This window comes from Cyprinodon tularosa, unplaced genomic scaffold, assembly GCF_016077235.1.
Source record: "Cyprinodon tularosa strain WSP-4 unplaced genomic scaffold, ASM1607723v1 ctg130, whole genome shotgun sequence".
NCBI lineage: Eukaryota > Metazoa > Chordata > Actinopteri > Cyprinodontiformes > Cyprinodontidae > Cyprinodon > Cyprinodon tularosa.
Genome location: NW_024038115.1, coordinates 340,877 through 366,519, shown reverse-complemented (window position 1 = coordinate 366,519; position 25,643 = coordinate 340,877). Strand labels below are relative to the sequence as shown.

At 38.3% G+C, this 25,643-nt stretch overlaps 2 protein-coding genes across 6 annotated transcripts in view; one reads left to right on the top strand and one right to left on the bottom strand.

Moving 5' to 3' along the window:
- nsd3 (nuclear receptor binding SET domain protein 3) overlaps positions 1-4,589 on the bottom strand; it is a 40,331-nt gene extending 35,742 nt beyond the window's left edge. For 3 of the 4 annotated variants that reach the window (XM_038277226.1, XM_038277227.1, XM_038277225.1), the window contains exon 1: positions 4,207-4,588. The gene's annotated coding sequence lies outside the window, so the exon portion shown is untranslated. Of the gene's footprint in view, positions 1-4,206 lie in introns of all 4 variants that reach the window. The other variant, XM_038277224.1, reaches the window with a different exon arrangement.
- A 6,282-nt stretch (positions 4,590-10,871) lies between these two features.
- On the top strand, positions 10,872-25,357 carry letm2 (leucine zipper-EF-hand containing transmembrane protein 2). Of its 2 annotated transcripts, none has more exons than XM_038277223.1 (11): positions 10,872-11,113; positions 11,896-11,964; positions 13,923-14,466; positions 17,136-17,279; positions 17,580-17,723; positions 19,623-19,826; positions 20,035-20,154; positions 20,337-20,456; positions 20,829-20,921; positions 21,161-21,229; positions 23,804-25,357. In XM_038277223.1, exons 2-11 carry the CDS (start codon positions 11,918-11,920, stop codon positions 23,858-23,860), a joined length of 1,542 nt encoding a protein of 513 aa, XP_038133151.1. In that variant the 5' UTR covers positions 10,872-11,113; positions 11,896-11,917; the 3' UTR covers positions 23,861-25,357. The 2 variants fall into 2 exon arrangements, with proteins under 2 accessions (XP_038133151.1, XP_038133150.1); XM_038277222.1 differs by having other exon boundaries at positions 10,872-11,129.
- The last annotated feature ends 286 nt before the right edge of the window (positions 25,358-25,643 follow it).

The window sequence follows — 25,643 nt, the reverse complement described above, 5'->3', positions numbered from 1 at the left end:
GCAATCTCTTTAGATGTTTTCTCTGCTCGATCCATGCCAATGATTTGACCCTTCTCAAACAGACTAACGTCTTTTCCACGACCACGGGATGCGTCTTTCGACATGGTTGTTTAGGAAATGAGAAGCAAGTCATTGCACCAGTTGGGGTTAAATAACTTGTTGCCAGCTGAAAGATAATCACCCACCCAGTAATTATCCAATAGGAGGCTTGTACCTATTTGCTTAGTTGAATCCAGGTGGCGACTTTTTTTTTGGCCAGGCAGTGTATGAAAGGGTGAACATTTGCACGTGCAACGGAGTACAGGGAAAAAATATTGTATTCTTGTTAAATGGCATGCTTGCATAGGCATAAGCGGTGCTAACATTTCATGTAAAGGATTGCGGGAAACGGCAACCGCTAAGCAGCAGATAGCAACGTTGGTAGGACCTCCTGCTAACTGAACTATGTTAAGAAGCATCTTGCTTCATCTTCCTACCTCCTTCCTTGCTGCTAGCTCCATTTGGACAGCACTTATGGTGACAGCTGACAAACGACTGCTTTGGCTTAAATTTCCTTACTAATTTGCGATAATCGGATTGAGCCAGTGTCTCCGTTGTTAGTCCCTGCCACTTCCAAAGCATTGACATGAATGGATGCAATGCACATAAAAAACTCTTAAATTATGAGTGGCTTGAGGGAAACAAGCTGGGAAAAAACTAAGCATGCACACAACACTGTACAGCACCATTGTTGTTATTTTCTGAGTGTAACGCATGCGTGTCTGTATAGAGGTGCAGCAATCGCACAAAGATATGGGGAGGCAGTAAGCGGGGGAAAAGCAAAAACAGTTTGGAAATGTTCTCATTCGTTGGACCTAGTTTTAAAAATGTTCCATTACCCTAGCTGTGTGTGGATGATACAGAGGTGTGATTAAGTATTTTTGAAATTAGATTTGAGCTTGTCTTTGTGTGGGTGGAGACTGAGACACAAGAGACTAAGTTAAATTCAGCTGAATTTAACTTTGACCCATAATTAAAGTCTACAGGAGTTTGAGGAATTCAATGTGTTCGTGTTCTACCGTATTCTGAGACCAGTCATATAGTGTGACCCTATGTGGTGCAATCTGTATTTCAACATAGACTTCTTTAGTTTTAGGTTTAAATCAGGTTTAATTAAGGTTAGTAGACAGCAGAGTGTTTAGACAAGTTCCCAACTGCATGCTCTTTAGTCTCAATATTTGATGGGTCACAGAATGTTTTGTAACACTGGTATTGTCTCCAGTTATAGAGTTTTCAATACTTAGTTGGCAAACAGCTGTTCAGGGTGAGATGGCCGTTACCGCAGCTGGAACAGAAACCTAAAAACATGTAAACGTTTATTTTGGGTCACATTTTGACACATATCAAACTAATGTCACACATGTGCTTCTCTCTCTTACTATTGCAATTCAGTTTAAACTATGAGCTTCAATACTGCCCCAGCTCCATCACCCACAACTTTTATCCAGGAAGATATTGACATGGAAAATTTTAATTGCTGTTACAGGTAATGCCTGAAAGATCCCGTGTCCTAAATTGAGCAAATATTGTTGTTGAAGAGACATTATCTCCACCTGAACCCCTCTGTCACTATATGTATAAGGTATGGGTCTCAAGTACAAAGAAATACTATCAAACTATAAAAAAACATTATTAAAATGCAAAAAAAAAAATGATCACATTAAATTTATTAGCTTACTAAATACTGAATCCATGCAGCAGTTGGCAAATGTGAAACAATGACCTCCAATGGGAAAAGGGGTTTACAGTAATGGGCAGCTATAAAACTTAAACTCAATAACGCCAAATGCAGACAACCAAAATGACCTGTGGTGGTACTTGGCACATTTTTTCCCCAGTTAGAGAATGAAAGAATGTCCCATGAAGTAAAAATTCCAGCTGGGAAGGTCAGAGGTTGCCAAACAGCCCAGTACCCCAGTAAAGCTGGGTACTGAACATGCGTTAAAGACAGTTGTGTGAATAAACCAGCAGCATATAATGTTCCTTTGGGTCTGAACACAAAATGAAGTGAATTACTGTGTTACTAGCAGTAGTTAATCTGTAGACCAACAACGAAACATGGATGTGATGTCATTTCAAACTCCAACAATCATCAAAACACCGACAGACTGGTGTGTTATTGTGTTTATCTGAATCTCTGCAAGAACCAGTGATGCATAAACCATATAGATATATAGATAGATAGATGACAGAGATGAAATTAGCTCGTTTAGGCATTTGTTTGTTTTGTTTCATTCAACAACCTTACATCACTGAATCTACAGTACATTTTCTCTTTCAAAGTTTGCTGACCGAAAAATCTGAATCTGTCAAAAATCAAACTGTTCAGGCTTCATAGAAAAACATGAATTGGTATCGGCCAGTGAGAGTCTGATTGGTGCATCTCTATAAAGCCTCAGAAAATGCACTTTATCTGCAACCACTTTACTATACATAAGATACTGTATATATAGATAACCTTAAATCTCTTCTTTATTTTTTACTCTTTTATTTTTTTACCATCCACTCTATGTCTGGATGCATTGTATATACTTCATGCACCTTTTCCTCCTTTGTGCACCTTCTGCTGTTTATATGAGCCGATGTCACAAGTGAATTTTTCCATTGTGAAATCAATAACGTTCTATTCTATTCCATTCTAGTCCAATGAGACAAAGAAAAGGAGCATGTCAATTCAGTACAAGTAGCAGCAGCAGACAAAAGCAGGTCAAGCTATTTCCAAAACAATGCATTTCAAATAATAAAACATTTATAAAATCTCCAGATCTAATGCATATTTTGGAAGGTTTTAAAGGCTATAACTGTTGTTTTTTTAGTACCAACATGATGCTTCATGATACTTAATTTCTTAGCGTAAAAAAAAAACGTTTTTCCAATGTAAATAAACTATAAATGATAAGTTGAGTCACAAATTAATTAATTGATGCTTGGTTGGTACGAAATGTCCTCTTGCAGACAGCTCTGATTTATATCTGGAAAAATTAGGCAAGAAGACCACCATAGCTGCAAAAGTTTGAAACAGCCAAGAGGAGGAAACAACCAGATCCCAACTGGTAACACACATCTCGATGCGTTAAAAAGGGACAATCATCTTCTTTTATTTAATGTTGAATGGGAAAATAGAATCCATTGAGAAATTTTAGGATATATTAATATTTGAAGATACAATGCAATGTAATGCATACATACTAAAAGCCTGACATCCATAAGAAAAGAGAGGGTGATAGATGCCTACAAACAATTACAGGTAATTCTGTCAATCAAAGCATTGCATTCTTATACAAATTCAAAGCATAATGCATCGATTATTGGCAGCTTGTTTATTTGTGATTTTAGTCACATCAACACGAACACATGGTAGCCAGCTTTTACTAACAAAACAAAGAGCTGCTCCTCTCGGTTGATTTTGACACAAGTAATATCTGCGATGGTCGATAAATCAGGTTTAAAAGTGTAAAGTGAACTGATCCACTCAATGGGACTGGACGTGTGGACACAGTCAGGCTACTCAGCAGCAGAAAGGTAAATAATGTAAACATCCATACGGTGTCGATTAGGGGTCAAAAAGCCACCGACATCGATTAAGAGGATAAATGTCGTCCATAAACGATGTAGTAAATAATAAAATCTGGAGACAAATGTGTCGATGTTATATTGAAGCGAAAGTAAAGACAAGAAGAAAAAAATATATTTCCCTGAATGAGGTTGTAGCTTCCGATGTTAGCATCAGGCTACTTGGCATTAAAAATCTAAAATAAGAGGATGTTTGGGGTTTGCGGAGATAAAAAAATCTGAATGTAAAACCACTGTAGGCTAATTAATAGTCGGACCCACACAGCTAGGTGCCCCCTGTTGTTCAATAATGCGGGGCTAACATGAAAGAAGATGCTAATGTTGGCTAACGCTGGAATCCTAATATGGCTGCCTGTGCCCCTTTAAATCAAATTGTCTGCCGTGATTAAACCTCCATCACTGGCGGTTGGGAGCGAAAAAATTTGTCCGAAAACAAGCCGAAAGCGCTCAGTAGGCTAAGACGGGGGAGCTAACTAACCTCCACACACATGCTAAACACGTTAGTTACTCCAGAGGAAGAGCAAAAGGGGGCAGCACAGATTATGATGCATAGCCGAAAGATGCGGGTGAAATAAGAAATAAAGATGCAAGTACCTTCAGCGTGTCCCATTCTAAACACATACACCAGCCTGCAACGGTTCCTCTTAATCTAAAGGAGGGAGAGGGAGTCCAAAAATAATATATATATATATATTAATCCGGTAATGTTGACAAAGATCAGGCCTTTTCCTTCTTAACGCAATTCTCAACAGAGAAGAGGAGGGGATGAAAATGATGGTGACGGAGGTGGTGGGGAGCGGGGGATGGTGTTACGCTCTCTGGTCGGTGTCCAATCCGGATGCTCGGGGTTCTTCGACGATGCAAGCGAAGATCTTTTAGCATTTAGCCAGAACCTGTTTGGAGTTAAGAGCAAGACGCGTCCAATTGTGGCCCCTTCCTGCCTTCTCTAGCTCATCTCTGGCTCCCTCTTTCTTTTGGTTCACAAAAGCGCATGGGCGCAGATAGCACTGGGAACAGGGGGGGCGTACCCCTCAGATTTATACTCATCCTCACCCTTCCCTCCATAAAGTCATAAATAACATCACTGGTCAAACCTACAATTTATTTATTCAGAATATAAATATATAAATATGACACAACCTTTACAGTTTGTATTCATGGATTTCCCCCATAATGAATGAATGAATTAATTAATTAATTAATTAATTGATTGACTTTACTAATCCCACAGTGGCGAAATTTACTCGTTACATCAGCTCGAATAGTTAAAGGAGAAGAAGAATGTGCCAAAGGAAGAAAAAGGTGCATGAGATATACAGTACATACAGGTCCTTCTCAAAATATTAGCATATTGTGATAAAGTTAATTATTTTCTATAATGTAATGATAAAACTTGAACATATATTTTAGATTCTTTGCACACTAACTGAAATATGTCAGGTCTTTTATTGTCTTAATACAGATGATTTTTGCATGCAGCTCAATTCCCATCTCACAAAATTAGCATATCATGAAAAAGGTCTGTAAACGAGCTATGCACCTAATCATCTGAATCAACAAATTAACTCTAAACACCTGCAAAAGATTCCTGCAGCCTTTAAAACTCCCAGCCTGGTTCATCACTCGAAACCCCAATCACGGGTAAGACTGCCGACTGACTGCTGTCCAGAAGGCCGTCACTGAAACTCTCAAGCTAGAGGGTTTGACACAGAAATATGTTTCTGAACGAATAGGCTGTTCCCAGAGTGCTGTATCAAGGCATCTCAGTGGGAAGTCTGTGGGGAGGAAAAAGTGAACAGAAAACGCTGCACGAGAAGAGGTGACCGGACCCTGAGGAAGATTGTGGAGAACGGACGATTCCAGACCTAGGGGGACCAGAGGAAGCAGTGGACTGAGTCTGGAGTAGAAACATCAAGAGCCACCGTGCACAGGCGTGTGCAGGAAATGGGCTACAGGTGCTGCATTCCCCAGGTCAGGCCACTTTTTAACCAGAAACAGCAGCAGAGGCACCTGACCTGGGCTACAGAGAAGCAGCACTGGACTGTTGCTCAGTTTTGCATGTCATTTGGAAATCAAGGTGCCAGAGTCTGGAGGAAGACTGGGAGAAGGAAATGCCAGAAGTCCAGTGTAAAGTACCCACAGTGAGTGATGGTCTGGGGTGCCATGTCAGCTACTGGTGTTGGTCCACTGTGTTTTATCAAGGGCAGGGTAAATGCAGCTAGCTATCAGGAGATTTTGGAGCAATTCTAGCTTCCATCTGCTGAAAAGCTTTATGGAGATGAAGATTAAATTTTTCAGCTTGACCTGGCACCTGCTCACAGTGCCAAAACCACTGGTAAATGGTTTACTGACCATGGTATCACTTTGAACAATTGGCCTGTCAACTCTCCTGACCTGAACCCCATAGAGAATCAGTGGCATATTGTGAAGAGAAAGTTGAGAGACGCAAGACCCAACACTCTGGATAAGCTAAAGGCCGCCATCCTGGGCCACAATAACACCTCAGCAGTGCCACAGGCTGATTGCCTCCCTGCCACGCCGCATTGAAGCAGTCATTTCTGCAAAATGATTCCCGACCAAGTATTGAGTGCATGACTGTACATAATTATTTGAAAGTTGAATTTTTTTGTATTAGGAACACTTTTTCTTTTTCGGATGAAAAATGCTAATTTAGTGAGATAGGAATTTTGGGTTTTCATGAGCTGTATGCCAAAATCAGCCAGAGACATGACACTGATTAATGTAAATTGTCTTAAAAGGGCAATGAAGGAGTAAAACTTATTTTTCATATCCCATCTCTCTCTAATTGCACTTAATTTGACTTAAAGTAAAGTAACTTTAAGTTAATTTAGAGTAAATATTAAAAAACTGATAATATTTGTCCATGAGATGCAACAAAGCTCTGGAAATATGAAAAAAAAGAAATAAATAGATTTTATTACCATCAACTAATTGGCCCATCCTGGTCTCATCAAATAAATATGCCAGATTCTGCTCCCATCCAGTGTTTTTTAACTTTAGAGACAGTTTTGGGCACGTGTAAGTACATTGTCAAATTCGCCATAATACAGAAAAGAAATGATCTCTGATCATTTGGAATGGTGCTGACAAAGATGTTCTGTAACATCTTGTCAGTGTGGCATTCAGTGCATTTGCATTCAGTGTCAAATGCATGCAAATGCATTACAAGTTCTTAATTTTGAAGAAAAGGCAAAAAAGTACTGCATACACAAAAATTCGACTTACACACAAAACACATGCTAAGGCAAAATGCTGCAATCATAGAAAATAAAGATCAGCACAGTGCAAACCAGCTGCAAAGATGATTGATCCTGATGATTGATGACATGCTCTAGACCACAAAGGGGAGATGATTTTGAACACATGACCAGGCACTAGTATAATATATCTGTCCTGACCCAACCCTTTGCAAAGATAGAGGAGAGAAAGAAAAAGTTAAGCTTTTGTTTTTGTCTTTTTCAACCACTTAATGTCTTTACTGTCTCCTATATGAGTGAATGATCATCTTCCCTAGTGCTCTGGAGCCTGGGGCACTTATGTTATGTCCAAATGTCACCACACATCATCAATTTGGGACTGCTCTGATTGAATATGTTTGGGCAAAGACGGGACATTCAGCAGAATCAGGACTGGCCTGTGTCTAAAAAAAAGAGCCTGGGCATCATTGGTTGTGGCCACCCACCATGATTAGTTATATTTTATGGGAAGACATGCAGCATACTGGAGGACATATGCGCATGCTTAGTGGTTCAAAAACTACATAATGAAAGAAATGCATCAATTATTAAGAAAAGTATTTGGAAAAAACTTTACTTCAATATTAAATAACTGATCATATCATCTATTTATTCAATATTTATTTATATAATGAAACAAATTCACAATTGTGGGAGAAATCTGGAAAAGACAAAATTAAAAACATTCAAAAAAGATGCCTAACAAAATTTGGTTTTAGCCAATCATGGTAAGAATTAAAAATAGCTGCTGACAACTAAAACTTTTATGGTCTTGCTGTTCCTCTTTCAAACATATAATCATGGATTCTGTCATTCTGACAGCAGCAACTACAAGTAAGTCCTCCTGCATGGGCATAATTATTTAGGCTCAACCGTGGGAGCAGCAGCTCACCTATATGTCCTTCCTTAAACTGTAATACTGCAACATGATTAGCTGACCAATTTTGGGTCGGCCTAGAACTGTTCGTGGGACAAGATTATTTCTCATGTGTTTGTGAAAACAGAGAGAAAACATATTGCAGGTTAAATTGTTTTGGTTAATTCCACCGTTTTTCCTTTACATGTGTTTTCTATTGATTATTTACATGTTTCTACTTCATTTTATGGTTGTAGCCCACATATGTATTTGCAGCTCGTTTTTTCGTTGCTGCAATAATAGATTGCAGAAAGAAAAAAAAATCTTTGGCAAAATGCATTTCTTTCCATGTGTTTTGTGTATTGGTCTAATTTGTTGTGTTTGTGTTTGCATGTCTCATATTCTTGCCATATTATAGAGTATTTTGCATATGTTTGTAGAGGCTTTTAACCCGTTAAATTGTCCATTCATTTCTTTTAATTGTCTTGAATGGTATTCTTTCAACTTCTAGTCGTCAAAAATACATTTGCTTTTTGTTCCTTGCTGGCATTCCAATTACTTGTGTCAATTTTTCCTTTTTCTTTTTTTTCTCCTTAAAATTATAGTGAACTGTGTGTTTTGTTTTTTTGGATAGTTTTTATCTCTTTTTGTAGTAGGGAAAAAATAAAGTTCTTATCACTGATTTGAAGATTGTTGAGTATTAAATGAGAAATTGACTTCCTATACTTGGCCAAAACATCTTGCAGATGGGGGGCTGTAGGGGGAGGAGGGCAGTGTTGTTTATTATGTTAGGTCTGCTTAATAAAAACAACAAGCATACTAAAAGCATTTAATAGTGCATTATTGGTTATAAGATATAAAAGCAGGAAGACACAGAAATACAAAGCTTACATTTGCAGCAGCATCTCTGATTGGCTTTTCAATCAGCTCAGAGGGGTGAAATAAAAGACTAAAAAAGGACTCTGTATTCATCTGCGTAGAGCCTAGTCTTAACTACTTAACTACATAACTTTTCTGATTCAAGCCACTAAGATGAGCAGAGCTGTCAGTAATGTACTTTATAGAAAAACCGTGCCCTGATTTAGACAAAATAAAAGTTGTTTTTATATAATTGTCTGCAAAAGGCAAGCCACTACTATGAAAACAGAAGTGGACTTAGAACATAACCTTGTAAGGTCCTCATTTGAAGAGTGAAGATAAAAATCACGGCACAAAATCAACATCATTTATAAGCACCTACCGTCTTACGCCTACATTAATCTTAATAATTAACGTGCTGTTCAGTTTCGATTACTGGCTCCATGTCTTCAAAACCTAAATGTTTTCTTCACATTTATTGTCATTTGAGTTGATTATCTTTGTTTAGGAAGCTATTGTCTGCACAATTCATTATTTATACCAGAGATCACGGATTAGTGGACCCACTTGCTGGCTATTCCGGACCCAACCTGATTTAAAACATTTAGAAATTACAGAATGTTGTCAGACAGCAGTGTCTAACTTCACTTGTGCCGTTTCTCCTGTTTGTACGGTAAAGCCCTCCAGGACCAGGCTACATGTGATGCATATTAGCCAATGAGTTGTGTCAGTCTGGGTTGCTGCCGCTGGCGACTTTTAGACACAGCAGGCAAACCTGTGGCAAGCCGGGCATTGGTTAACGATGATGAGAAAACATGAAAGACTGTGTAGACTGCTGGAAGAAGTGTACGGAAGAGGATTAGGGCCACTGAAAAAATGAAAAAAAAAGTTAACTGATTTTTACATTTTATTTTTCGGTTTAATATGGGGAAAAAAAGTCAGAATTCTGAGATTAAAGTCAGAATTCCGACTTTAATCTCAGAATTCTTACTTTTTTCTCAGATTTCTGACAGCTAACAAACATGTTAGCATCAAGCCGTAGCCCTGTCTGTTTTAGAGACCAAACTAGCTCTCTTGTTATAATGACCTTCTACTCTTCCATTAATGAAATGGCATCACTGGGGATCCCTTGGGCACGTAAAAAGTCGCCTAATTCCGTAATTTTTCACCAATGTGTCACTGGCCCTCCCAAACAGCAAACACAGTTGTCAGTGAAGCTGAGTGCTCCCACATCTCTTCCTTCATGGCACCCATCTACATTAAGATCCCAAATTCTGAGATTAAAGTGAGAATTCTGAGAAAAAAAGTTAGAATTCTGAGATTAAAGTCAGAATTCTGACTCTTCCCCCCATATTAACCTGAAATAATATTTAAAAATCAGTTCACTTTTTTTAGTGACCCTAATCCTCTTCCGTAGTAACGTGGTGAACTGGTGAGAGAACAGTGAAATGCGTGCTCAAAGATGACCCTGCACATTTTGAGTATGTTTGGCTCAACCTGCTGCTGTGAAGCAGGATTCTCCACCATGAACAGAATCAAAAATAAATATGAATCCAGGCTCAAAATGAGCACCTTGATATGTGCTTTAGAATGGCTTTGTCTCCATTCAAACCCAGGTTTAAAGCCTTGCAGGGCAGCCTAAAGCCTACTGCTCTGCATTAAGCCAGAAAAAAGAAAGAACAGTCAGTTCAGGTGTTTTATAAAACATGTAACTCAGGAAATTGTCTATATACCAAACTTAAAGATTGTTGTTCTCTACTTCAAAAAACACTTTAGATTTAAAAATGGAAAAATGTTTATATGTATATATAGATTTATTTTTTTATTTAAAAAGTCAATGTATAACATGGATGCATAAAAATGTTATTTCTGTACTAAATTCTGTTTAAAGTAACGGATTATAACTATATATTGATGATTTTCTTTATTTGGACTCCGCGGATTTTTAAATTGTTACCCCTGATCTATACGTTTATTATTATTTTTTTAAACTAGTACAGAGTGATGACCTAGAGTAAATTAAAATTATATGGGCAAATGTGATTTAGTATTATGTTGGTTTAAGTTACACAGGTTTTTTTTTTTTTTTTTTTTTTGGGGGGGGTGAATCGTTTCCTGTTTTCTTGCTTTACTCCATATCAGTTGGTGGCGGTAATGCACAATTCACAAGTCTGCCAACCGCCATAAAATCCCATAAGAAGAAGAAGAAGAAGTACAGAGTGATCTCTCTCGTGAGAATAGACGCTCTTCGTTTGCTCCGCAGCACAAACATTTACGCCTGCTGAGTGATCCACGTGACCTTTACTTGCAGTCGCCTGAAGAGGCATCTGCTCAAAAGCTCTGAAGCTGAAACTCGACGCGCACGGAGACGTTTTAACATAGAAACCCATTGTAAATGGGTTTATCAATACAACACACGCTTCTTTCGCGAAATTTGTCCTCACCTAGAGTCTGTGTTGGATGGATTACAACGTCCACGTCTCACCGAGAAGCCTTGCGACGCCCTGCGAGCAGTAGCAGCGATAGCCTGGTCAGTGACGCTGGAGGTTAGTAGACTCCATTAGCAATGGTCGGCTAAAGCTAAGCTAATGAGCTAACAACAATCTGGGATGGGGTGCATTTTTCAGCATAACACTCTTGGTTTTGCCGTATGAACCACAGCTGTTTTACAATTCGGCAATTGAAAGTTATGTTGGATCATTTCCCGCATAAATAAAGTGAAATACAAGAGCAATTTTAAAACGTTTTTCGGATATTTAATGCATTTGTTAAAACAGGTGCCGTCCTGCACCTCATATGAACGGGGATGTTTACACGACAAAACACCGGCTAACGTAGTGGCTAGCATGATCGAGTAATCCGGGTTTTCTAAAAAAAAAAAAAAATAGGATTATGTACATTTTTCTCCTATTTATGTTCACCAGTTTAGCTTACTTTCTACGTACTAGTGTAAAGCGAAGTTAGTTTAGAGTTGGAAGTTTACATTTATTGTATTTCTGAACGTCAGTGGAAAATTACCAAGATGTTGCCGGTTTTCGACGTAGCAGTGCTTTTACTGTTTAATATTTAGACAAAAATCTCAAAAGAAAGATATTAGTAGTTATATTTACGTTGCATACAGTCAATAAATGTTATAAGACGCAATTGCGTTTAATGACATGACAAAGATGTGAATTATGTGTAATCTATGATCGTTATTGTCAGAATAACGGCTCTGAAGTTGTTGATTTCTCGTCAGATTGTATTATCAACGGATGTATGGACTGTAATCTGACCCCTGTATGCTCTCTGTCTCCTTGTGAACCTCATCAGAACACTGTGATTTGACTCTGCAATGGCGGTCTTTAGTCACCAGGCGCTCCTGGCAGTCACCAGATCAAGGTAAACAAACCATAAACACTTCTTTATGCCATGTAAACTGACTGCTAGGGAAGAGGATTAGTGCCAGTGACACCAATGTGTCCTCCAAACAACTCACATATTTGTCAGTGAAGCTGAGTGCTCCCACATCTCTTCCTTCATGGTTTTCATCAACATTAAGATCCAAAATTCTGAGAAAAAAGTAAAATTTCTGAGAATAAAAGTCATAATTCTGAGATTAAAAGTCAGAACCCTGAGATTAAAAGTCAGAACCCTGAGATTAAAAATCATAATTCTGAGATTAAAAAAGTCATAATTCTGACTTGTTTTCCCATATTTAACTGAAATAATATTTAACAATCAGTTAACTTTAAAAAAAAAAATTCACTGGCCCTAATCCTCTTCCGTAAACTGCGGCAGTACATATTAGGGTATACTTAATCTGCACAAGGGTTGACGACAAACTAAAATTGCTCCAAGTGACCTCCTGATGCTGCATACTGTTTTCAGCTGGACAAAAGTGTGGTATAAATATCCAAAGATTGCAGAAAGCAGAAATTTTCAGCACCTTTACACATTTTAGGTGCTAAAATCACTAAACTTATAATTAAGTGACAAGGCTTTGTTGAGAAGTACACTGGCAACAATAAGTTACTTTTAAGAAAACAAAAGTGTTTCTTGGAAACAGGTGAAGAGGAGTGGCTTATGAGATCAACATGTTGTAAGATGTCTCGCCTAAACTCTTTAGGAAAGTGTTTAGCTTTAGATCATTTAAGCAGCATTACCTTTTGGATGTTGTCTTAAAGAACAATAATATTGGTGCAATAATATTGAGTTTTCTTATAAAGACAGTTTTGAGTTTGTAGTTAAGACAGTTTCTTTTGTCTGCATTGTTTATGTGTAATTGACCAGAAAAAAACTTTTTGCATTTTGCTGCATAGATTTCTCACCCCAAGTCCAGCAAATGGTTTTCCTTTGCTAATGCAAACAGCTCTTCATGTTTTATCTTATTGATAAATGAATCCTTAATACTGCAGAGAAAGTCAGGGAACATGCAATGATGTATTTGATAGTTAATAAATAGCCCAGCCAAAGTTTTCATGTAATGACTATAATCGTAACAAAAACTAATAAAAGCAGATTTTTATATGAAAGAATAAATTATGTTGTACTCCTTGTCTATAAAAAAATCGTAAGTGTCGAGATAATTCTGTGAAAATGTGAAGAATTTATTTCAAAATGTAACTTATTTCAGCAGTTTGCCTTCGCTGTTGTCATTTGTATTTAGTTTAGATAAACAACAAATGAGAAGAACTATGATGCACCAGCATTTATAGTTATTGTCTAACAATGGTGGTCATATACTTTAAAACCAGGTCCTCTGCATAGGTGTCGCAGTGAACAAAAAGACGTCCCCCTCCGCAGACAGATGCACCTCTCACAAATTGTAGCTGACCGCAGATAGGAGGCCGGCTTGTTTTGTTTTTATGCCGCCTTGGCCGTTTCTACACCCACAGCGAAGAGCAGACCACGCTCAAAATTGAGCATAAATCAAAAATGTCTCCGTAAAGCTGCGGGGAGTATAACCACCCCTTAGCCATCAATGCCCTGCCTTTAGTACTTATTTGTATCAGAACTATATTTTTAGTTTGTTATTATTTGGTCTGATCTCTTTTTGAATAAATATTATACATATTTAAATCTGATATTCAGGGATTAATTTATTTTTTTTAACTTAAAAAAAAATCCCATATAGAGATGACTGGACAATTTTAACACATGAGAAATTTAAAAATCAGAAACAAGAGGTTTTTCTTCTTTTTCTATTTACTAAAAAATGAAATGACCATGTAATGTTTAGGTATATATGGAGTTCATAAACAGTCACCTAACTCTGGGTGTTAATTCTGACCGTCTTTATAGAATAATACATTATTATTGTATCACTGTCAAAGCGTTTCTCCCATTTCTGTCCACAGAGGATCATATTTGTTGACCAAGAGGCACAGTTGCTCCTCTCTGTCATCTAAAGCCTACCTCCACACAGACTTTCCCCACCACATCCCTTCTTGGTCTTCTCTCCGACACTCCCGCTGCAGCTACCCCCACCGCGCCTGGGTTCACTCCTACAGCCGTGGCGACAGCTCCGTCCTGCTCGCCCGTGCGCTTCACTTCTCGGGTGTTGGGCTCCAGGATGTAAAACCGGACGACACGAAAACCTCTCCTGCAGCTGCCCAGGATGCTCCTATGGGAGATAAAAAAGACTCTGTGTTGGTCACAACTGACTCTCAGCCTCCATCAGCTCCCACTCTGACGTCCACTGCTCCGGCCACAGCGCCGGCGGCCATCCTTCCCGCACAGGAAAAGGCAATTGTGAAAAAATCTCTGTATCAGAGGATTGTGGATGAGTTGAAGCATTACTATAATGGCTTCAGATTACTGGGCATCGACACCAAGATCGCTGTCAGGATGGTGTGGAGGCTGCTGCATGGACAGCTGCTAACACGCAGGGAGAGGAGGAGGGTAAGAGAGCCTATATGTTATATTCTGACATGCATTTATCCAATTTCAAGCTCAGGATATCACCTGATTACCTCCCCAAATCCCATAAGTAGGGCTGATCTCATCAGACACCTTCCACCAACATGATAAGGGTCAAGGCTTTAAATTTAAACAGATTTTGACGTCTTTGGAGATGCTTTAAGATATATTTATCGGAAATATATGGATATGTTCTTTTCCTGTAGATTCTTTGAAATATGCAAACATCCATCTGATTATCCTGTGACACATGAGATGATTTATTTCTGCAAAGAAAAACATTACAAATACAACAGCTGGATGTTGCTGGATGAGCACTGAGTAACCTAACTTTGATAGATAATAATACAACCTTCATGATATTCCACAACTGAGATATTTGGGAAGGTACTCGGGAGGACGTATCTATTGCTGATTGCTGGACGATCATCAATTCCCGATCTTTGAAAAACATGCTTATTCTGTATTAAACTGATAAAGGTTTATGTTTTTTTTTTTGTTTTTTTATAGCTGGTTTTGTCAGTTGGTATAAGATCACAAGACACCTTCAGTATTTCAATCTTATTGTAATAAATGGTATTAATCAGTACCTCTAAAACAATAAAATCTGAAATTACAGCTTTCAAATAATAAATAAAGTTTAGAGCACTCACCTTGGGTGGTTTTTAGACCTTTGCAGAGGTGGATAAGATCTGTGGAAAAGATAAGTTTCACATCTAAATATCGACCAATAGCTGATCAGAAGGAAACGAGGACGATCAATTGGTGCACTTCTATTAAATGATTTTTGTACAGCTCTTAAACCTCGGGCCTGCTTCGGTGGCGCAATGGTTAGCACGCACGACCCATGTACGGAGGGAGGCCTTAGATCCTCGACGCAGGCAACCCAAAGGTCTCTCCCCTTCCCCATCGATGTCACTGATGTTCAGAGCCTGAATGCCTAAACAAATATTGCTTTGCAGTTGTGATATTTTTGCCTATAGTAGGGATACTATGTGTTACTTTGGCCTTTTGGAAAACAGAGATCATTTTTGAAATGCTTAGAAGCTTTCTTTGATAAAATGCTGGATGGTGTTGGAGAAGAAAAAATTCTGTCTTTTACATATAATGCATGTAACTTGGGCTGCAATGATTAATCATGATTAATCGATTATTGAAATGATTGTCAATAGGGGTGTGGGATATAATCGTTTTGGCGATATATCGTGATATTCGACTGCCCAATATAATATCGACCTTTCACTTCTTAGTATCGATTTAAAAAAAAAAATGGTTACATAAAACATTAATGGGAAAATGGGCTACCTCTGCACCCCCACTCTGGCAGAAATAATGTGGAGCCCTTTAACTGTGCGTGCAGCACCAAATCTGTACTTGAGGCAGTCACAGTGGAAGAAAACCCCAAACAACATGGATAATAATATCTAATCAATATTTTCTGATTAAAATATACTGCACTTGCTGTTTTATCTCATCATTTGATTTTGATAGCTGGGGAAAATATGGCAATATATAGTGATCCTGCAATATCGTGATAATATCGTATCGTGACCCAAGTATAGCGACATGTATCGAATCGCAACACTCATGCCAATACTCACCTCTAATTGTCAACTAGTTTAGTAATTGATTAATCGTTAACTGGAGTGTAGAGACTCTAAAACATGGCTTTAGCTGAGTGACCCACCTTGAGCATCAATTATACCAAAATTGAAAAAAAAAACATTTTACATTTAAGATATAAAAAAAAAAACTTTTTCATCTGTCAATTTGCTCTATCTAGAACTTAAGTGGAAATGTTTTAGTTTCACATATTTTTATTGCATAAACAAAATATCTTTAAGGAACCGTTTGCTTTCTGATTATTAATCGAAAAAATAATCAACAGATGAATCAATTTGCAGAATAATGGTTAGTTGCAGCCCTACATGTAACCCGACTAATAGGCCTCTATGTATTGTTATTACTTAAGGAATCCATTCAAAAACATATCTAACGCATACATTTCCAGATGTATGTTGCCAATGCCAACAGAACTTGTTTTACAGAAACGGCCAACATTATGGAAAGGTTAACTTTTACTGAGAGAACTTGGCTCCTCATAGCCTGTATTTAGTGCGTACAGCTCAAAATTACTGCCTTCTGTTGACAGGAAAGTTTGGATTTTCTAGCAGCTCTCACATTGGCTTAAATTGAATTGATGATGCTAACTCTTGCTCTTTTTTATGTAATGCTTTTTAATATGCTGCTTGCTAATATGATTCATTTAAATATTTAGAGCTATTTAAAGCAGCATTTCATTTTTGAAAAATAAAATGTAAGAAATCAACCCCAAATTCTTTGCTCTTTAGATGCATAGATCTATAATTCAAATATCGACTGTAGAGTTGAAACAACCAGATTGTTTAAAAAGGTCCTTCCCGTTCCAGTCTGTGTCTCTAAAGCTGTACAAACATTCACCTGCACTGACCCCCGCCATGCACACACCATGGTGAATCTATATTTGAGCTGTTTTTATGGAGGGAAAGCTCGTGTAATGGATCCTATTTCCAATACGCTGCCTAAGACCCGCCGTCTGTCAGCAGAGCTGTTTCAAAACACTGTTATCCACACACTTTTTCACATCAGCATTTGTTTGTTTGTGTTTACAGCTGATGAGGACCTGCGCTGACCTTTTCCGCTTGGTGCCCTTCATGCTGTTTATCATCGTTCCTTTTATGGAGTTCCTTCTCCCCGTTTTCCTCAAGCTTTTCCCAGAGATGCTGCCCTCGACCTTTGAGACGGAGTCTAAAAAGGCACGTGCTTCAAACTCACAAAGCCTGCCTTTGGCCTCAGTGACCTCCTACCTCAGTTTATGTTTATGATTATGGAACTCATGAGACTTCTAGGACCAACTGAAAACATTCATGGCATTTGGTTGCAGAGACATTTATACCTGTCTAAAGAATTGTGTTTAGGATGATGCACACAGAACTTTGTAATATTAGATCCATATTTTGAAGGGAAAGGATACATGAGTTTGATTTTTTTATTTTTTTATTTTTTTTTTTACTAATGCAGTCTATTTGTGATGCTTAACTTTCGCATTTCTACAGGAAGAGAAGCAGAAGAAGGGTCTGGCTGCAAAGCTGGAACTGGCGAAGTTTCTCCAGGAGACCATCGCTGAGATGGCCCGAAGAAATAAAGCTAAAGCTCAGACTGAAGATGAGACTCAGAGATTCTCCAAATATGTTCAAAAGGTAAATTTAACAAAACTAACATAGTGTCTGGCTACAACCTCAGTACTCTGTTATTGTTGTTTTTTTGCATTTTTACTAAACTTCTCCATCTTATTAAAAAAATTAAGTCATGTCTTTTTTTTTTTTTTGTATAGTGCAGACATTACAATCAATTAACAAGCACTCCACGCTGACTTCCTGAAATGCTAGCAATGCTAATCCAATGCTGAACCTAATAAAATATAGAAAGCCCCATAGGCCCACATTAGAGCCATTTTTATTTCTATTCAAAGGGGAACACCGGTTTTTTTTTTACATTGGGCCCTTGATTTTATGTTACATCATGTTCTACTCACCCATATGAGTTTTGTGTCATTTGGAGCCGTTCTGAAGATATTCGGTTTTGTTATATCCAAGTAACGTCTTCCTATGGGCAACGACTTGAAGGCACAAACTAAACTGTTCCTAATTTATTCTTTATGGTACGCCAGCATTCATAACATGTAGACGAATCACTGTCCCCCAGACATCCACGGTTATTTATATTTTTTTTAAACGAAGCGGCTTGTGTACCATGTCATCCGCGCGCGCCGGCTACCATTCATCCATCCTGTCCGCTGAACTGCTGCTAGTTTTACTCAGATGCCTGGAAGATGTCTAGTGCTACTACCACAGATGATCTTGCACTCCAAATGGAATTGAACGATTCAGATTTGCTAGCCGAATGAATAGAAGGGGTAGAGCGTAGCCGCCTGTGGCCCGGGCAGATTGCCACAACTCCAGTACGGCACGCGGATGACGTCATACATGCAGCGCTATGTTTTTAAAACATAGAAATATGAAAAATATAACCGCAGATGTCTGGGGGACAGTGATTCGCCTACATGTTATTAATGCTGGCGTACCATAAATGATAAATTATGAACATTTTAGTTTGTGCCTTCAAGTCATTGCCCATAGGAAGACGTTACCTGGATATAACCTAACGGAATATCTTCAGAACAGCTCCAAATGACACAAAACTCAGATGGGTGAGTAGAACATGATGTAATAACGTAAAATCAAGGGACCAATGTAAAAAAAAAAAAAAAAACAGCATTCCCCTTTAACATCCTTGGTATTAGACGTCTTTCTGCATGAAAACTCTTTAAAATTGTTACATACTCTACGATAAGCAAGAGTTTTTGTCCTCGCTCTTATGGCTGAAAGTTCAAAATGGTGTCATTTTATTCTCAACATGACGCCCATGTAGAACTTTTCTCGTAGCGTTGTGCAGTTGGTCTGGCTTTAGATGGGCATTAAAGGAAAAGCCCTCATGTCCACATGCAGATGAATATGGCGTATTTTAATTGGAAAGAAAAAAAATTGCATCTACACAAGGGTACAAAATACCAATGCATGGGTATGGTATTTTGGTGGAGCTGTTACACTGTGATAAAATCCCACCCAAACCTCTGATGAAAATACTGCGGATGCGGAGACGGTAAACACAGGAACAACTCAATTGTTTTTCTCCACAATCTAGGACCTGGTTTCAAAAGTGATTGTTTACGCTCTTGCAGAACACTAGCTCTGTTGGGATATACTGCTCAAACAGAAAATATATTCAGAACAAGAACAGATTTTCTTGGTTCTTTCCAAGTATACCTAGTGTCCAAACACTGTCAGCCCCGGTTTAAATTCAGTTACATATGCTCTACCCTATTTGTTTTATATTTTAAAATACCTGAATTTTAAATGTTCATAATCGCATCCTTTTTTTTTGGTTTTGTTTTTTTATTCTAATATTGCTTGAACTTTTTTAACTATTTGTTTTACAGTAACTGCATTACTCATTGGAATCTATGTGTCTAACTGGGGAAAAAAAAGGGCCTGAAGAATTCAAATGTTTCAGAGTAGTATCCTTTTTTTCTGCTGTAGGTTCGGGGTACAGGTGAGCAGCCCTCTACTAAGGAGATTGTTCGCTTTTCAAAGCTATTTGAAGATGAACTGACCCTGGAGCACCTAGAGCGTCCCCAGCTGGTGGCTCTGTGCAAGCTGTTGGAGCTTCAGCCCATAGGCACAAACAACCTGCTGCGTTTCCAGCTCATGATGAAACTAAGAAATATTAAGTCTGATGACGAGGTGAGACCTGGTTGGATCTGTGGTTTACGAATTTGACATCTAATAATGGGAAACCTTTTAAAGCATTTCAGAATGGAAATAAGTTCATCTGGGTGCAAGTCTTATGCTAAGATAGTGATACGATTTTCTCCTTGTTTAAAAATCATTTCTTTCCCCCTAATGTCCACAGATGAAATTTTCACTTCATCTTAACTTTTTTTCCCCACAGATGATTGCAGCAGAGGGCGTGGCAGCCATGAGTGTGTCAGAGCTGCAGGCGGCGTGTCGTAGTCGTGGGATGAGGTCTCTGGGTCTCACCACAGAGCAGCTACGTCAGCAGCTGCAGCAGGTATGCAGCTCTGTGTTTTTTCACTGCTGGGCAGAAACACGCAGCTTATTTCATGATCCTTGTGAGTCACAGAGGCTGTAATTAAACTGCTTACAGATTACTTTGAGTGAAGTTTTCCTTACGATGACGAACATGATGGAGCTGGATGCGTATTTATCGGTTAAATGCTTCTCTCTGTTCAGTGGCTGGATCTGCACCTGAAGGAGAACGTCCCTCCATCGCTGCTTCTGCTCTCCAGAGCCATGTATCTGACCGACCTCAAACCCAAACCCCACGTCATCCCGCCTGTTCCCAAACTAGAGGTTCGAATAGTTCAGTCTCTGTTAATTCTCTCAGGCTGCAAAGATGCATTGATCTCCAGATTAGGAGTTTAATCTGAATGACGTTCCTGATGTGTAAATTCTTCGCATGTCTCTGGTGTTGACGTTCAGTTGTGGGTAAACATTTCTGATGTGTGTTGTTAAACAGAAAACAGCAAAAACCACATGGCATAACACATCTTTATATAATTTTCTTTAAATTTATATAAGAAACAAAGTGACCAATCAACTGAGGGTTTGTCTTTTTGTGCTTTAAAACAGTCCAGACCTTGAATTAATATATTTTAGTTGTTTTTTTTTTTACTCTCATAAGATTAATGCTTCTCATTTCTTTTTTGTGTGCATTCATTGCAGAAGGCCGCAACTCCAGAAAACTCAGCAGCTAATCCAGCCTCTACCAGCCCAGAGTGTTTGGCCGACCCTGCCGTCATCATCAAAGACAGGCCGGTCAGTGGCTTATGGGAAAAACTTTAATTTTCTACTACTAGAGTCATTAAGCTGTTTCATTGAAATGTCACAATAATACTGATAAACATACAGGATGTGATATAGCAAAAGCTACTGCCAGGTTCCTCCAAAAATAATAGCTGTCACTTACTGAAGAACAATAAACAAATTTCAGTCAGATTAACTTGATGTTGGGATTCAGTCATGTCCTTATTTTTTGTTCTGTTGGTGTTTTATAGACAGAGGAGCTTCAGGACAAAGCCCCTGTGGTGCTGGACAAACCTTTAACTCCTGCTGAGGTCCTTCAGGTAAGAATAGAAGTGATTACATGCTGTATGCTGCTCTTTAACAGTGAATGAATTAGCTGTTTATTAGGCTAACTGGGTCAGCTGAGTGTGGAAGTCTGAGCTTTCGCTGTTTACAGCTGATGTGTAGTTTTCCCTCAGCTCTTCCAGATCTTGCAAAATATTATGCTGTAAGTCAAAGACTTGATACATTTGGCTTCCTTAGTTTGAATGATAAACTATCTATGACTTATAAAAGGATATGATACTATTGATTTGAGCATTTCTCTTTGTTTGTTTTTTATGCAGAACGGATCTTAGATATGTAGGACTACAGGTGGAATAACACTTTCTGTAGCACACTTGCATTAATAGAAAAGGAAGAACATTAATAATAATAAAAAAAATTAGCATATTCTCTATGACTGATCAAAGCAGTATGAAATGTTCTCCTGATGGCCTCTGTAAGAAAAAATCTGTTAATTTATTTTGAAGAGAACTAGATTTTGTATTTCAGTAGGAAGCAGTATTTCTGACTTTCTGACTGTGGTCAAAATAAATCTCTATTTCTGTCCTGATTCAGACCATCTGACAGCAACCTTTATGATTTATTAATTATTTTACGAAATGTGTTCTATTGAAAATGACCATAACCACATGACCTTAAAACATACATTTCATAGGAATATATTTCTTTTCTTTTGTACCTTTGAACAGTTTTGATTGCTGTAAGAAGATGAAAATAATGACAATTATTTATTATCACATGTGTATAATCAAAATAATTCAAGGTATTGTGGTAACTTTTTAAAATAATTTTCAGTCCCGCTGACTAAACTAATTGGAAAAAACAAACTCAATTTCAGGTTCTCATTGTGCAAAATGTTATAGCTTTTAGTTTCTTTAGAGTAACTAAGCCTAATATGCTTGTATTATCTGTTTGATTATTTGTGCTGCGCATGAGGAGACCGCGTCATCTCCTTACAATCAGCCTCCATAATCATGAAATTTCATTTATAAAACTACTAGCTTCCCTACCGTGCCCCACGATTTCCTGTGATGATTCTGCCTAGCAGTGTGATGAACCTCAAAATCCGTCGTCGTTTCCTGCAACTGTAAGCCCTGATTAAACTATCGTTTTTTATATCCACTTCCCAAAAGCCGACTGTCAAGTAAATTCACCAAAGGCTGGCTTCTTCTTACTCCGCAAATGACATCACAATTGTAAACAAACTTCCTGAGTGTTACGAGTGCCGCCATGTCGATTTGCTTGTTTACCTGTAGAGAACAGTAGTACAGTAGATTGTCACTAGGAGGTGAGGAACCGTGATGGTGTGATGTTTAAGTGGTCGTAAGGAACTGATCCAAGCTCGGTCTGAACTCGCCACCGTTTCGTTTTCACAGGGTAGTGTAAATGGAGTAATTGTGACTGTTGGTATGTAGAAACGTGTGGGGGAGAGTGAGTTACCCCAGTGACACTTTTTAACAGTTTTCAATAGGGCTGGGTGATAATTCAATAACGATATATATCGATCGATAGACGTGTGGCGCAATAGAAAAAAAGAGGGTAGATAAAAGTTCGATAAAAAAGAAACGCAGTTTTCCTTCCTTCTCATTGTAGCCTAGCATGTAGGTTTATGCTAGTCACTGCTTCCTCCCAACCAATCACAATCGCGGACCCAGGCACGCCGTCACCAAGCGCCGCCCTCTCAAACCACAACACAGAGCACATGAAGATGTCGCAGCAAGGAGAGGCGGAGGAAATTGTTTCAAAGAAGGGTTTTTGTAGTTCGGCAGTCTGGCAGTATTTCGGTCATGGCAAGTCGGACCAAAAACAAACCACAGTCATCTGTGGAAGTCTGATAACACAACCAACTTTTTTTTTTTAATCATCTCAGCCGCTCACACCCGCAGGAGTACGAGCTGTGTAGGCCCCGGCGCGGCTCTCCTCCGAGGAATCTTCGGAAAATATATATATATTTTCAGTTCTGGGCAGTTTCCCAAGTAGTTCTAACAATTGAGATAAAAATGCTGAGGGGCCAGAAACTTCAAAGTAATAACTCAGGTTAAAGCAGGAAACGGGGGTGGTGGGGGGGCATTTATTTATTTGTTATATTTATTTTGGTCACTTTTCTGGTCACTTTAGTTTATTCTTTGTCAGTATTTAATAACATAACTCAGGTCTCTTAAGTTATTTTTCTTTAAAACAATTCTGTTATGGTTAAAAAAGTTGGTTAAAGAAAGATTTAATTCGAAGTCTGTGTTTGTGATTTTTATTAAAATTAAATCATTTAGCAATGTTATAAAAAGTCCAGGCAGAGCTGCACATAAAATATGGTTTCAAATCTTTTCAATAATTATCGATATCGATCAATATGCATTTTTTTTTATCGATAAGCTTTTTTTCTATATCGCCCAGCCCTAATTTTCAATGTATATCATTTCAAAATCTTGATTTACATTGATACTAAAAACCAGCCTCTATAACTAGACTTAACGATCCAGGATTCCAGTTTAGAAAGGAGGATATACATTTGTTGAAGGACTTTTTTTTTTACCCCACTTTTATTTTTTTATTTTTGTATTTCTTCATTTCAGGCTAAAGCAGCAGCAGAAGTGTCCCAGAAGAGCAAAATGAGTGCCAATGGTGTGTGAAGAGGGATGAGGAAACTGCAGGACTGACTCGCACATAGAGAAAGAGGATGTGTCAGATGTTCCAGTGTTTGGCTCCTTTTTTTTGGTTTCATCTTCTAATGGAGCCTCTGCTTTACCTCCCGTTTGTCTTGTTAATCCTGCTTTATCTTGATAAGGTAAAACAAAGACGACGATGTCTCTGATGTGAGATCTTGGAAGTCACTCAGACCGTTCTTGGTCACTGCTCTGTAGCTATCCCATAAGTCCCCCCCCCCCCTTATTCCTGTGTGTAAATTTGTAAATAGTTTGTATATTTTCTCTGTCTTGCACCACAGAAGAAGCAGCTTTGTACAGTTTGCTATGCAAAAGGCCAGCACTTTGTCTCCTATGAGTTGGGTTTTATTTGCCGGCGTTTTAAGAAAAAAAAGCAGAACCTTTTGGTTCTTGTTGACCCACATTTAATTTTCTGTTGTAATCGTCCTAATGGATCATATTAATCAACAGTCAGAAATCCGTATTTTTCTGTTTCTCTACTGAGTAACAGTTTCTATGTGGTCCTCAGCGGCTTGAATAAGCAAATGAAAAACTGTTCCAGAAAGGAGGAGTTTCCATCAGATGCGGGCGGTCTCTCTCTCTCTCTCTTACTGCTTCGCCACTGAAATGACAATCTGTACAAAAAATGTGCAGATATCTATTATTGTTTTGCTCTTTTTTGTATGTTTTGTGTTTCAATGGTAAAAAGTCGAACTCTCCTTAAAGTTATAGAATATACTCCAAGTGATCCATGTAAAGCTGCTGATGTATAGGAGGAGAAGCTGAAGTTCTGAAGCCACTGATAAGATTTATATTTTGTATTGTGGTAATAAAAGGGTTAAATGTTATTAAATACCTTTTGATATTCTCCCAGTTACCTGTACAAACCCTGCCAGCAATGCAGCTATAATAGGCTAAATTCTGTTCAGCCATTAACACATCCTGTAATTATCAGCTAAATGAGAGGATGTCTTTTAACCATTTTGGCTTCAGATGTCCAGTTATCACACACTGGGAAAAAAGATAACATATTATAACTGCCATGCTGTGTACGCCTCCTCTAATAAGGTAAATGCTCACCCCTTCCCTCCTGATAGCTGTTAGAGGTTCCATACAGCTGTAACTCCACCATACTGCAGCAGTGAGAACTGCAGGAAGCTGAGAGCCACTGGATCTAGTTCGGCATCTCGGATGAATCGGAATCGTTTTCTGGAACGATGCTTGGTGACAGAAAAAGAGCACAAAACTGAAGCAACAGCTCAACCTGGTTTTGGTTTTATGTTGAATCGGTCTTGCAGTGTTTCTTTTCATATATTATTAATGCCTTATTGTCACCTTGTCTGTCTTCCTCTGCTGTCGACATCATACTGTGTTTTTACGCCATCATCTGTCTGTAAACCCTATCTGCTGCAGTTGCTGGGTGACTCATCATAGAGAGCAATGATGAAACTAGTTTCATGCAAATAAAGAATATACAGCCCTTTACAACCTTTTGTTCATTGATTTTCCTGTTTGTATTAAATTAATCTGCTTAGTGTTTTTCGATCTGCTTTAAGTTAGCGGGAGGAATATCCCCCTCAAAGAAGAAAACAGAAAAACAATGTTTGACACTCGGCAGTAGCTGTGTTTTCATTACAGATGTGCAGAAAACTTGATTGTCTGCTCATTTTAAAAAGGCACAGTTTTACAAATGTGGTATTTTTTATTAAATGAATACAATTAAAATTGCACGTTTGTTCAGGTGACAGCTGAAAACATGACTGCAAGAAAG

Coding starts and splice junctions, on each gene's coding strand:
- letm2 (XM_038277223.1), top strand. CDS start 11,918: ATGGCGGTCTTTAGTCACCAGGCGCTCCTGGCAGTCACCAGATCAAG. Junction 17,724..19,622: donor TCTCCAAATATGTTCAAAAG/GTAAATTTAACA, acceptor TTTCTGCTGTAG/GTTCGGGGTACAGGTGAGCA. Junction 20,922..21,160: donor TCATCATCAAAGACAGGCCG/GTCAGTGGCTTA, acceptor GGTGTTTTATAG/ACAGAGGAGCTTCAGGACAA.